General features: G+C 36.4%; 1 protein-coding gene and 1 long non-coding RNA gene across 3 annotated transcripts; both read left to right on the top strand.

Annotated features, from left to right (window-relative positions):
- Positions 1 to 2,736: 2,736 nt before the first annotated feature.
- LOC129319825 (60S ribosomal protein L27a-3-like) lies at positions 2,737 to 3,415 on the top strand. The gene has a single exon (XM_054964902.1). It carries the CDS (start codon positions 2,820 to 2,822, stop codon positions 3,258 to 3,260), a length of 441 nt encoding a protein of 146 aa, XP_054820877.1. The 5' UTR covers positions 2,737 to 2,819; the 3' UTR covers positions 3,261 to 3,415.
- A 2,221-nt stretch (positions 3,416 to 5,636) lies between these two features.
- Positions 5,637 to 9,291, top strand: LOC129319176 (uncharacterized). 2 transcript variants are annotated; one of them, XR_008595456.1, is made up of 4 exons: positions 5,637 to 8,414; positions 8,497 to 8,701; positions 8,794 to 8,972; positions 9,070 to 9,291. It is a non-coding gene; the product is annotated as an uncharacterized LOC129319176 (long non-coding RNA). The 2 variants fall into 2 exon arrangements; XR_008595455.1 differs by having other exon boundaries at positions 8,497 to 8,972.
- Positions 9,292 to 12,896: the final 3,605 nt, after the last annotated feature.

Below are 12,896 nucleotides of genomic sequence, written 5' to 3'. Positions count from 1 at the left end.
TTTATAAAGCATAGAGATTTTAAAGTTATATTTTTCATATTTTATAATAATTTTGTAAAATGTACTTAGTTTTGGCTTTGAAAATAATCTTATCTCATGGCCGAAAAATAATCTCAAACGGACGTCGTCAGCATCTGTGGATAACATTTTTTAAGTCACGACGCACAATCACAATTCGCAAGGCATGCTAACTAATTAGTTGCCTCTCCTTCTTTATTCCTCTTCTTCCCTCATTTTCTTTAAAACATAAAAATCAGTCATTCATTGACGAGAATATAAATCCGTGATTTTTTTGGTGCATGGTTCGCAAAATTAATCTTTTCAGGTTCTACTTTTTTTTTTAAAGAGTTTTTAGGTGTTGTAAATTCTTCTTTCTAATTGTAATTCGGCAATTTAGTTTGACTGATTGACAATATAGATCCTATTTGGTTCTCTTGATTGAGGAAGCGGGGAACTGGGGCTGATGTCGAATGATGTCACCAAAAGTGATGATATGGGGACGTAGAATGGTGATTTGCTACGCCGCTGGTGATTTTGGCAAAACGCTACCTCGTTAGAAAGTGGGATCATCAGGCAAACCCATGGCTTCAGGCAAAACAAAATCTGAAAATTTGTTTGGTCATCTGGAGCAGCATGAGGAATGGGAAAGATGGGGAGAATTTTGTCTTTTTATCTTGATTTGATTGTTACTCTTTTTTAAATCCCACCTCTACCGAAGATAATTTTAATAAGTTATTCTCATTGTCAATTCCATTTTCAATCTCAATCCAAATTTTTAAAAAATTTAATGCATCCCAATCCTTTAAAAATTCAATACATCATATCAAACACGGCATAGACTAATAAGTGCAAGCTGCTGCTTCTTCGTTGATTACAAACTATAAGCTTTTTGGACAGATGGGTTTCAATTAGTTATGGAAACATGTTTTATTGATCAGCTATTCGTGCAGCAGGAGGCGGGCCACATAACCCGAATAAAAGGCAGTCAGTTAACGTAACGTCGTCGGCTTAAGATTCGTTTCCGAGTGTATTGGACTGTTTTAAGATTGGAAGTGCTCCAGAAACTAATATGAATTGTGAGGTGATTAATACATAATTTTGTAAGATTAAAAACAAACTATTGACCTTGAGTTTACGCGAAAGAGAGTGAAAGGAAACCGACTTAGGAAAGGGCGTTGGAATTATATGCGAATATCCCTTTCTGGATGTTTCGGGGAAGCACTTTTCTTGATGGAAGATTGGGGAGCCAATGGGGTGGATCTTGGTGGCCTGCTGAGGTATGGCCCACAAGAATCCCTAATCTGAAATGACCTAGAGCAGAAATTAGAACTTGGCCCCCTTTCATTTCATTTCTCTTTTTATGGTTTAAGCAATTGGGAAAGATATATTATACAATTAATGATAGACGACATTCTGCAGGCATCTTCCAAGCTCGTCCGTGTGTCGAAATATGTTACGATCTCTATCTCAACTTTTGTTCCCAGTCTATGATTTAATTATAATTTGAGGAAATCCCAATCTTTCTTTACTAAATTAAAGTATCTAATCGGCCAAAAAAGAGTTTTATCACCCCCCATATGCATATGAAAAAGAAAGGCAGTGGGATCAGCGTTGTCTGAACTCCTCATTTCGTGGCATTATTGAACGAACTAGTCGAATTCCATTACCTGGAGCACTTTTCTTGGTTAATGGATAATTTACTTGCATGATATGCAAATCTTGCAAAGGCCATTCTCACACGAGACTCTGAAAAAGAGGTTGAAAAATAAGCACTCCCGCGCGCGAATGCGAAATGATTAGGCAAGAGAATCATTCATCTTAATATACAACTCTTATCACATAAAAATGCTATCATGGATTTTCTTACCCAAAAAAAAAAAAAAGGCCATCACGGATTACCCATCCTTTGTTGTCGGATATTGCCTCAGCTTGCAGAACAATTAATGCCCGGGGGGAGGCGAGGCGCGACAAAGATATGCCAAGCACGAGCCACGTGTGAGGAAATGAGGACACCTTAAGGGTCACGTGCAGCCAAGTGTCTTCAAGTAAAAAGATTGTTGAATATCGAGACAAAATTGAAAATTTGGTACTCGCAATTTTGGGTTGGAATGATCTCCTGGTATGGATGTGTCTTTTCACGTACAAGGTGATAACTGCTGATATCTGGAAGGCAGTAATGATTTGCTTGAGTTCTCATTGTATGAAAAGAGGCTATGAGCTGCCATGTCTGGATCCCCACACGTAACCCTGCTTGCTATGATTCCGTGTTTTTTAAACCTTTCTGGATCAAAATTGGTGAAGCCCAATGTGGAGCTGTTACTGCCAAAATACAGCCCAACTAAAAGAAACCCCAAGGGCCCATTGTTTTTGGCTGAAAAAGAAGTCAGAGCCCATAAAAACAAAAATGTAAGTGTTCATTTACTTTGCGAATAGATAAAAAATATTTCAGGTGTAAAAAAAAAAAAAAACATTTCATGTGTCTTTCTACTTACCTACGTATGGAATCTTAGAAATGGAAGAATGCATTTTTACACTTTTGCAAGTAGGTGATTTTTTGTGCGAGCACTTTTAATGAAATTCAAAAAACAAAAATTAGTAATATTTATATAAATTATAAACCTTTATATAATTTTGATATTGATTTATCTTTGCATTGATATTTTTTGACCAGCCATTGATATTATACGCACATATATATATATATATATATATATCTTGATGGATAGTAATTCAATACATCCGACACGCGACGCTTATAAGTCTGGAAGAAACCCTAACTCAACACTCGTTAGCGCCGCCAACGCTCGGAAGAGGCGAAAATGACGACCAGGTTCAAGAAGAACAGGAAGAAGAGAGGGCATGTGAGCGCTGGCCATGGCCGTATCGGCAAACACCGGAAGCATCCGGGAGGTCGAGGTAACGCCGGAGGTATGCATCATCACCGTATCCTCTTCGACAAGTACCATCCCGGTTACTTCGGTAAGGTTGGTATGCGTTACTTTCACAAGCTTCGCAACAAGTTTTACTGCCCCATTGTCAACATAGACAAGCTTTGGTCCTTAATTCCTCAAGAGGTGAAGGACAAGGCTTCCAAGGATAGCGCCCCTGTGATCGATGTCACTCAGCATGGTTATTTTAAGGTTTTGGGTAAAGGAGTTTTGCCTGAGAACCAGCCTGTGGTTGTGAAGGCCAAACTTGTGTCGAAGATTGCTGAGAAGAAGATCAAGGAGGCTGGCGGAGCCGTTATCCTCACTGCCTAATGTTTAGGGTCTTGGATTAAGAAAATGATACCTTTTGTCATACATTTGTTTTTGAACAATTGAGGTATTGGATCTTCTTGTTAGTTCTGTTATATTTGAGGCTTACCTGCTGTATGTGGCTATGGGCTCATACATGAATCGTATTTTATGTTAAATGTTCCTTATCTAAGCTCACGATAGTAACTACGAAACTAGTCTTCTGATTGTTTTGAAGATAAAAAGATTCACACTTTTCAGGGTCAATCGCATTTTTCCAAGATTGATTTGCTGCTGCAACTGTGCGTTCTATCAAAATTTATAGCACTAGTCAACGCATGAATTTCCCATGGGTGATGGAGGACATTTTCTATGAACAGATTTTAAAAATAAAAGAGAATGGTTTTTATTAATTTCAGCAATCTACGGTGGTATAGTTAACTCAGTTTACTTCATATGTTAGCTGTACGTAAGTTGGTTGTATTTTCCCTTGTATACATGCACACTAAGTTCAGTGAATCAATATTACTAGCTTCCTCGATTATCACATTACAAATTTGTAATCGAGCCTACACCCTCTCCGCCATTTATCTACTTTCCCCCGGGAGTGCCATTCCTTCTATAAACATCTCTGGGTAGTGTCTTTGATGGCAATTATTTTGCTTGGTCTTAGAATAAATTTTTTGCATTTTCTTTTCATCTACCATCGCCTATTGGATAGGATGGTCTGTAAGAATTGGCGATCACTGTTGGTGCTAGACTGGTAGTCACTTGGTTGCGCATTAGACGCAATTGGAATGATTGCACGATACTTGGTAGCGTTGTACTTAGCTTACGGCATTATGGCTGTAAAAGTGACAGTTGTGAAAGTTGTGCTTGGCGTTGGCGCTCTTCACAAATGACTTAGTGATATTGCCAGGTTTTTAATCGTTGAAGAACTACATGGTATGGATCTGATTTCGGCGTCATTCATAAATTTTCTGGTGTTATTTGAGTACCTGTCTTTTTGAAAGTTAGGAACTGCGGATAATAATGAGCCCTGAGAAGTATGTTTTCCCCGTTTTGGAATGGAAAGCTATGGGAGAGTCAGGAGGGGGAGATAACACCTACAAAGCTCCGGGCCTTGCCTCAGTTCTCTGAAGCTTGAATTATCAAAAAGTGCATTCAGTGAGAGTCACAGTGGAGTGTGTTTGGCGGCGAAGTTTAGGAAGCGATTTGTATCACAATATTGGGATCCGGTTTCTTTGCCATTCTAAGCAACGAACTGAGATGTTGGGATTCTGGGAGTCTCAACTACTGCTATTTTATTATCTTGGAGGGAATATTAAGATTATGGGTGCCTCGGTTAACATATTTGGGAAAAGGACCTGAGCACAACTCTGCAGATTATTTTCCATGTTTTACATTTTTGGCCGGTTGGTCGGCGTCTTTTCTTGTGTCTTGCAATTCAGGTTTTTTTCCCCCAAATATGTTTGTTGGGAAAAAAAAAAAGTGCTTAATCCCAATTTTTCTTATTATCTCTCTCCCTTTGTTCCGCTTATTCTGCGATATATGCCTTCGTGCCTTGTCTAGTTCTTTTTTACTTCTTGAAGGGTGGGTCAAAGCCCAATGCCTGTCATTTAATCAGGGGAACTTGAGTTCCAGTTCCATTGGTATTAAGGGAGGTACGAATACAATCAGCAAGACAGTTAGGTCAACTCTCTTGGAATAAAACTGACGGGAAACTCCCATTCCCTTGTACACTCAGGTGGATGATCCAAGATCCTTTATTTTCCCGGTCAGGTTTCGTAGAGCAGTTTTCAAGACTTGTACACTGCATATGCTCTTTTTGACTTTTTGTTTGGGCGGGAAAGAAAAATTATTAAAAATAGTAAAAAAAATAATATTATTTTTGAACATTTTTTCTCTTAATTTTTTTCTCATATCTATTCTCTTCTCACTTTTCTTTTCATCTTAAATGACATGAGCCACATGGCATCATGTTTAATGTAAATTGATCTAGCGGTTAAAATTCATAAGCGGCGTCACTCCCCCCCCCCTCTCTAACTAATAGGACTATAGGAGCATAACATCGTCCAATGTTGTGAAAACCGGACCGGACGGTCCGACTGTCACCCGCTGAGTAAAGCGGTTTGGTTCAACCAATTGAACCGTTTTAGCTGTTGGACCAGATTGAACTGGACAGAACCGTTTGATTTTCATTGAACCGGAGTTGACCCGGAACTCGGAGACGGTTCAACATGGGTCAATCCGGGTCAGTTAAAAAATAAAAAAAATACTTGTACACGACGTCTCAGGCAATCAGGCTCTCAGTGTCACAGACAGACTCATACTCACACCTCACGGCTCAGTCACATCCTCAACTCAGACTCAGACTTCTCACGCGTTGTCACCTTCACCTGTCGGTAGTCCAATCCAAGGCTCAGCACTCAGGAAAATAAATCTAAAAGATGAAGAAAGCATTCCCAGTTTCACACTCGCACAACCTCCAGACCAGAGCCGCCTACACGGCCACACCACACCACACCACAGAGACCCACACTGCCAGATGTCGTAACGGAGATGGAGTGATCTTGAGCACTCTCTATCTCTCTTCTCCAAGTCTTGCCTTCCTCATCTCTCTCTCTCTCTTCCGAGTTCATTGTAGTAGATAGAGTTACAAACGACCTGAGCTGAGATTGAGACCTCACTCTCGCTGTCTCACGATTGTTGCTCGCCTGAGTCCTAACCTCTCACAATCACAGTCACAATCTCACTCTCACACCCTTATATTAGAGCTCAGAGCCTCAAACTCGTCTCTCTAGCCTCTGGTCTCAGCGTCTTGCTCTCGCCTGATCTGTCTCACACTCACAGTCTCAATCTTATACGGTCACACCCTTAGAGCTTAGACTCGTCTCTCGAGTCTTGCTGTCTCGCACAGTCACACCTTTGGTCTCACTCTCGCCTTTCTCTGTTTCTCATCTCCATTCTCTAGTTAACTAATCAAGGCATCAAGCCTTCAAATTTGAAATCTCACTCAAATCTTATATTGTACTCTGTTTTTGATTCGTCCTCCTCTCACATCTCGCTCGCCATTCTCAGCCTAGACCTAAATTGCCTCCAGCTCCTCTTAGGTCCCAGCTCCAGCTCGTGCCTTTGCCTTTGCGTGATTCTCATTTTGCTCCAGCTTGTTTGATTCTTAATGTGCTCTGCTCTATTTCCAAGTTCGATTTCTAGCTTCTATGTTCTATCTATGTATTTAAGTTTGTATAATGAGTAATATGTATATTGTTTACACGATTCGTCCAGCCATTTATCTGTGTATGCTTGTTTGCTTTATTTTTTATTGCTCTGTTATTTATTGATCTGGAATTCTGGATGTGATCTAATTATTTTGAGTATGATCTAATTCTTAGCTCTGCTCTCCTTTTCACATTTTATCTGTGCTTTCAATTTAAATTTAGAAAATGTCATCTGAACAAATATCTAGTACTGCATCCACACAATCTGTTAGAGCTAAGTCAGATCCTATATAGGAGCATTGTACTGAAATACCAAATGAAAAAAGTGGCAAACCTCGCTTAAGATGCCTATATTGTGGAAAGGAATTTGGTGGTGGTGGAATACACAGAATGAAACAACACCTTGCTGTGAAAAAAGGAGATGCAATTAATTGTAAAAGTGTGCCACATGATGTTCGCTATTGATTGGAGGAAAACTTGAAAGAAATTGATCAAAAGAGACCAACTAAGAAATTGAGAAAACAATAAGAGGATAATCCATTGGAAGTAGATGATGGAATTGTGCAAGAAATAATTCCTCCAAGTTCTTCTCAATCAGTCAAAAAAAAGGCATCTACAGCTAGAGATAAATTCTTTGCCCCAAGGGCAACCTCTGGAGCACAACCAAGAATTTGAAGTGCATTTGCAGGTAAAGAAATTCGGCATAGAGTGGATTTAGCTATGGTTAGGTGGTTGTATGATTGTTGCATTCCTATGAATGCTGTAAATTCTGTTTACTATCAGCTTGTGATAGATGCTATTTCAACTATTGGCCCTGGTTATAAAGGACCAACTTACCATGCCGTGAGAACTAAATTACTGCAAGGCATGAAAAAGGAGGTGCAATTATTGGTTGATGAATGTAGAAACTTTTGGACTGAGACTGGATGTATAATAATGGCTGATAGTTGGCAAGATCAAAGAAATAGACAATTGATTAATTTTCTTATTTACTGCCCTAGAGGAATGGTTTTTATTAGATCTGTTGATGCATCGGATATTGTTAAGCATGCTCAAAATCTTTGCAACTTATTCATGGATATGGTTGCTTTTGCTGGTGCAGATAATGTTATCTACTTGGTAACTGATAATGCAGCTAATTATAAAGCTGCTGGAAGGTTGTTATATGATAAGTTTCCTTCTATTTTCTAGTCTCCTTGTGCTGCCCATTGCTTAAATTTGATTTTATCAGATATTGGCAAAATGGAGATTGTTAATAGCTTAGCAACACGTGCATCCATGATTTTGAAATTCATTTACAACCATGTCTTTTTGCTAGCTTGGTTAAGGAAAAGAGAAGGCTGGACAGAAATCATTCACCCCGGAGCAACACGATTTACCATTACTTTTATTGCCTTAAAAAGTATCTATGAGCACAAGCATGATATTCAAGCTTTAATAACAAGCAAGACATTTGTAGAATCTAGATACTATAAGGATTCAAAGGTAAAGGATGTGACAATGATTGTATTGGACAATCAATTCTGAAATAATTGTAAAATTATTGTTGAAATTGTAAAACCACTTGTAAAATTGTTAAGAATTGTTGATTCTGATGACCGGCCTTCACTTGGCTATGTGTATGATGGCATGTACCGAGCAAAAAGAGCTATAAAGAATACTTTCAGGCATAAAAAATCTTTGTAGAAGCCTTACACAAGTATTATTAAGAGAAGGTGGGATTCTCAACTTCGACAAAATCTTCATGCAGCAGCATATCTCTTCAATCCTGCTTTCCTTTATGATAAGAAAAATTTTTCTAGAAAGCCAGAGGTTATGCAAGGATATCTTAATGTGATAGATAGAAAAATTTCTTCTAATAAAACCAAGTTTTTATTAGAGGGCACACAATACCAAGAAAGGTGTGGGAGCTTTAGTCATCCATTGGCTTTAGAATCTGCAAAAACCATGCGACCTGGTAAACTTTATACTTTTATCTTTGATAGTTATTATTTTTATCTTTAAAATATATTCTAATAACTTACTTTTTCTCATGATAGATGAATGGTGGAAACATTTTAGGAGTAGCTATCCAAATGTTAAAGACTTGGCTGTTAAGATATTAGGCCAAACTGTATCTTCCTCGAGCTGTGAAAGGAATTGAAGTGTCTTTGAAAGAATACACTCCAAGAAAAGGAATAAGTTGGATCATGAAAGATTGAATGATCTTGTTTATATTCATTACAATTTTCGATTAAGGAATAGGTAAATTAGTCAAAATTTTGATTTCATTTCTAGCTATAAAAAATAAGTTACATGAATCCTTATACTTTGTTACTATCATGTGTTTTTATTAGAGTTGCTAACAAGAAGAAAACTTTGGACCCTGTTGATTATGAAAGTATTGATAAGATTGAGTATTGGTTAATGGAAGAAGATGATTATTCTTTACTCAATATTGATGAGATAGAACGAGATCTCATTTATGATGACACAGTGCTACCAAAAGCTATCATTCATCAAGAGGATGAAGAAGGTTTAGTATTATTTATTCAATGTTTTCACTTTTTTTTATCACTTATCATGTGATTCTTATTAATTTGATTATATCCATTAAATGTTTGTTTGTGAAGATAATCAGCAAAGAGGCAACGTGACAGATGGTGAAGTCATTGGTGGACTTGATTTACAATTATTTTTTCACAAGGATGTTGATAGCTTTAGTGAAGATGTTGATGCTTTTGAGCCTGCCTATGCTTAGATTAACCAAGATCCCCTAATATTTGATAAGCCATGAAAATTTAAACTTATGATGTTGTGAACTTTGCAATGATATGTTTGAGAAATATTTTGAATTTGTGGTATCTTTGTTTGAAACTTTGATCAATTAGAACATGTTTGACACATATATTTTGGATTTATGATGTCACTGTTTGAGATTTTGAGCAATTAGAATATGTTATGTAATGTGGATTTGTGGTGTTGCTTGATGTATTATTGTCTTTTTAGGTTCAATTAATGTCTTGTTTATAAATATATATAGATATATATGCATATAAATATTATTTTTTATTTAAATTTTATGTCACCGGTTCGACCGCCGGTCTAACCGGTTGAACCGTGAGAACCGTGACTCGCTGCTCTTTTCGATTCGATGTTCGGTCCGAGTTTCAAAATATTGACATCGTCATTCTGATTTCCGAGCTGTCGTCCTATTAACAAAAAAAAAAAACCTAAACAAAAAAATTTCAGAGGATTTTGGTTTGTGGGAATGAGCCCGATACCATGTATGATTTTAATAACTATATTTTCAGTGGACCTGATATTAAAATACTCTATATAAATATATTTAAATTTTTTTTAACCTTGGAAAGCATTTTAAATATTTTCAGTGAATCTACCGAACAAAGGCAACTTCTTGAGATGTCCCATGTCGATTTCATGGATGCATTCCAGCCAACCAGCAACATGGCATACGATAATAATCTTGGTCTTACCATAGTATTTTGCAATACCTATAATTAACCAATCCTTTGTTAAGTTGGTGTCTAAAATTTTATTCCACTCCATTGCTCATCACGATATTTCCAGTCATCTTGTCATGGATATATATGATTGCTCAGTGTAAACTGTAAAACCGGCAACTCAATTCGTTAGTAATGCAATATATTTGCCAAGAAGGTTGACTTAAACTCATTCGTTTTCACTGCTGACATAGATACTGCCATATTGGGACATAATACGCTTTCAGTTCTTCAAGTCCAAAGGCATGGAGTCCATACGAGATCTGCATTGTGTTTGAAATTTTTTTTTTTTGGGTATTTGAAGATTATTCGGGGTGTGGGTGTGTTCCCACCCACGGACTCCTCCTCGAGCCCAGCTCTGTGAAGGGGACTCAACATCCTTTTCGGGACATCTCCATAAACTGGTCCATCGTTTGCTTTTGTTGGATCAGTACATAGCTTTCATTCATTCCGATCTTCTATGCGTGCTTGGGTCCTCATGGCGGCAGCCCAGTGCTTCCCGCGGCCTCCAAATTCGTCACTTTTAACTGTAAGTCCCAAAAACAACTTGATTTTGGGGCAGGTTAATGAAACTTTACTGTGTACATTTTTTTTTTAATGTATATAATAGATTGGTTGTACGTTCAACAAGTAAAAAGTTCAACAAACATGAAAAGTTGAGCCTGCGGAAATTAACCACACATTTTCCAATCCGCCAATCGAAACAAAGCAGAGAAGCTTCTTGCCGACATAAAAATGCAAACAAAAAATTTCAGAGTCTTGAGTAGTGGTTTTTTTTTTTGGGGCACTCAAATGACAGTGGACCAGGTTGATTAACTTGCTTAATTTAACCAAAATAACTACCGGCTCATTACTAGGAACCAATTTCTCTTTCAGATGAATACATAGGAACTTGATTCGGATTACTCTAGAGGATTATGGTCACCGTATATGCTTCAATTTTCTAGGATTTTTAGAAATAGTTTCTCCTATAATAATTATCATTCCATACTTTTTCGTAATGTTTGTATCGGGCACATCTGGGACTAACATGACGTGATTAGTTACGGTGATCTAATCTTTCCTATTGAATCGTTTAAGTATTCAACCTCAGATGCTGATCGTACGAACATGCATGTAACGATTGCTTCAGGTAGCAAAGTATTTACCAAATCAACAAAAGTCTTCTGGGTTCTAATTGAATGGCATATTATGAATAGACTTGCGACTAGACACTGCAGTTTCCAATATTCATTACATTATTCCGTACCATAAAGGATATTCCCCAAGATAAGTTCTAACAACTAATAAGGCTGCAGTTGGATATCAATGGCATCTTCCTCCAGCATATGTCAAATTAATGCCTGTACATTTGTTTCAAACATTATGATTGTCGGTTTCAAAGTCAAAGTACGTTGAGTCACATGCTACAAATCGCTGTAGTCGGGGAAAAGCTTACGACTAAGTACCTTAGAATAATTGTTTTATTCCTCCTTAATCCTTATAGGATAAGAATGCCAAATCATATGTACAGGTAGGTAGTGTATATATGGTACTTGATGGCTGTCCCTTCATGCGTCCGCTTTCACGAGAAGTCAAAAACATTGGTTGACTCAATCACTGTGCACACATCACTACATCATAATACAATTTTTTTTGTTTATAAAAAGTACATTCATAAATAATATTTCCTCAAAAAATATAAAATATTTTTTTAAAAATTATATTAAATATAATATATTTTTAATATTTTAATATATAATCATTATGCTTTTTCAAAAACACTTTTAATAAATAAATTATTTTATTTATTTTTGAGTAAAGCATTCCATTAAATCAAGATAAATATATAAGAATGATATTAATTTAAAAATAAATAATAATTTTATTAAAAAATAAGATTCAATTAAAAATGATTCACTTTTTTTATATGGACGGAACAAGTAGTATACTCTTTCAATCTTTTTTATAAGTTATTTCTATCAACTTTATCAATATTAATGTAAAAAAATATAAAAAATAAAAATATATAAAATTTTAAATATATATTTATATAATAAATTTAAAAAATAATGTCATATTATTTTTTATTTTATAAAAAAATTAAATATTATTTAAAAAATTGTATTATAATTTATAAAGAGGTTTAAATTAGTTTTTTAAAATGTGCTTGGTAGAATGAGAGGGAGTATCTACCTTGATCGCCTTATTGGTACGGACTCAGCCTTTTTTCCCTGTTCACGGGAACATGGGCATCTTTCGTTTCCACCTTTTCTTTTGGTGGATTTGTAAAGTATGGAAATAGACATTGTTGCTTTCATTTCCTTTTCAGGGGTAGGGTCCGTTGGATATAATCCATTCTGAGTTATCAATGTCTATCAATTATCAACTTGGCATATCTATCCACTTAATTCCTCGTGCTTTTGGATAAGGACATTAAAAGGCCATTTTTGAGTCGCAATATATATATATATATATGTACAATTAAAAACTTGTCCAGTTGTATCCCAAAACAACCTACTCCCAGAGGATTAACTGCTAATTATGCAGACTAAAGCCAAAGGGTCTCTGTTTTATGCTTTGTGTGTTTTGTTTGTTTGTTCAATTATTGCCATGGCCTTTCCTCTTATAGATCATATATTTATTCTCTTCCTTTCTTTCTAAGCTTTCCCAGCTTCAAATGTCAAGTTAGTAATTCACCAGCGGTCGTTCTGCAATAACATTCAGTGTAACCGCAGAGCTAGAATTTTCAACGGTGTCAGTGTTCAATCTTTTATTTGTTTATTTTTTGGTGTTAAAATTGGCATATTCTGATGCTAGTCCTGCACAAGGGGCCCAGCATGACAGAGAGAAAAACAAAGAACACTACCAATTTGGCTTAACTAGTGTAGATCTAGGAACATTAAAAAAAGAAGAAGAAAAAGAAGCGTAGATCTAGCAATATAAAATTTTGGATC

This window comes from Prosopis cineraria, unplaced genomic scaffold (genome assembly GCF_029017545.1).
Source record: "Prosopis cineraria cultivar Desert tree isolate PC_DT_omini unplaced genomic scaffold, ASM2901754v1 PC9, whole genome shotgun sequence".
Taxonomy (NCBI): Eukaryota; Viridiplantae; Streptophyta; class Magnoliopsida; order Fabales; family Fabaceae; genus Prosopis; species Prosopis cineraria.
This window is presented reverse-complemented; position numbering and strand designations above follow the sequence as displayed.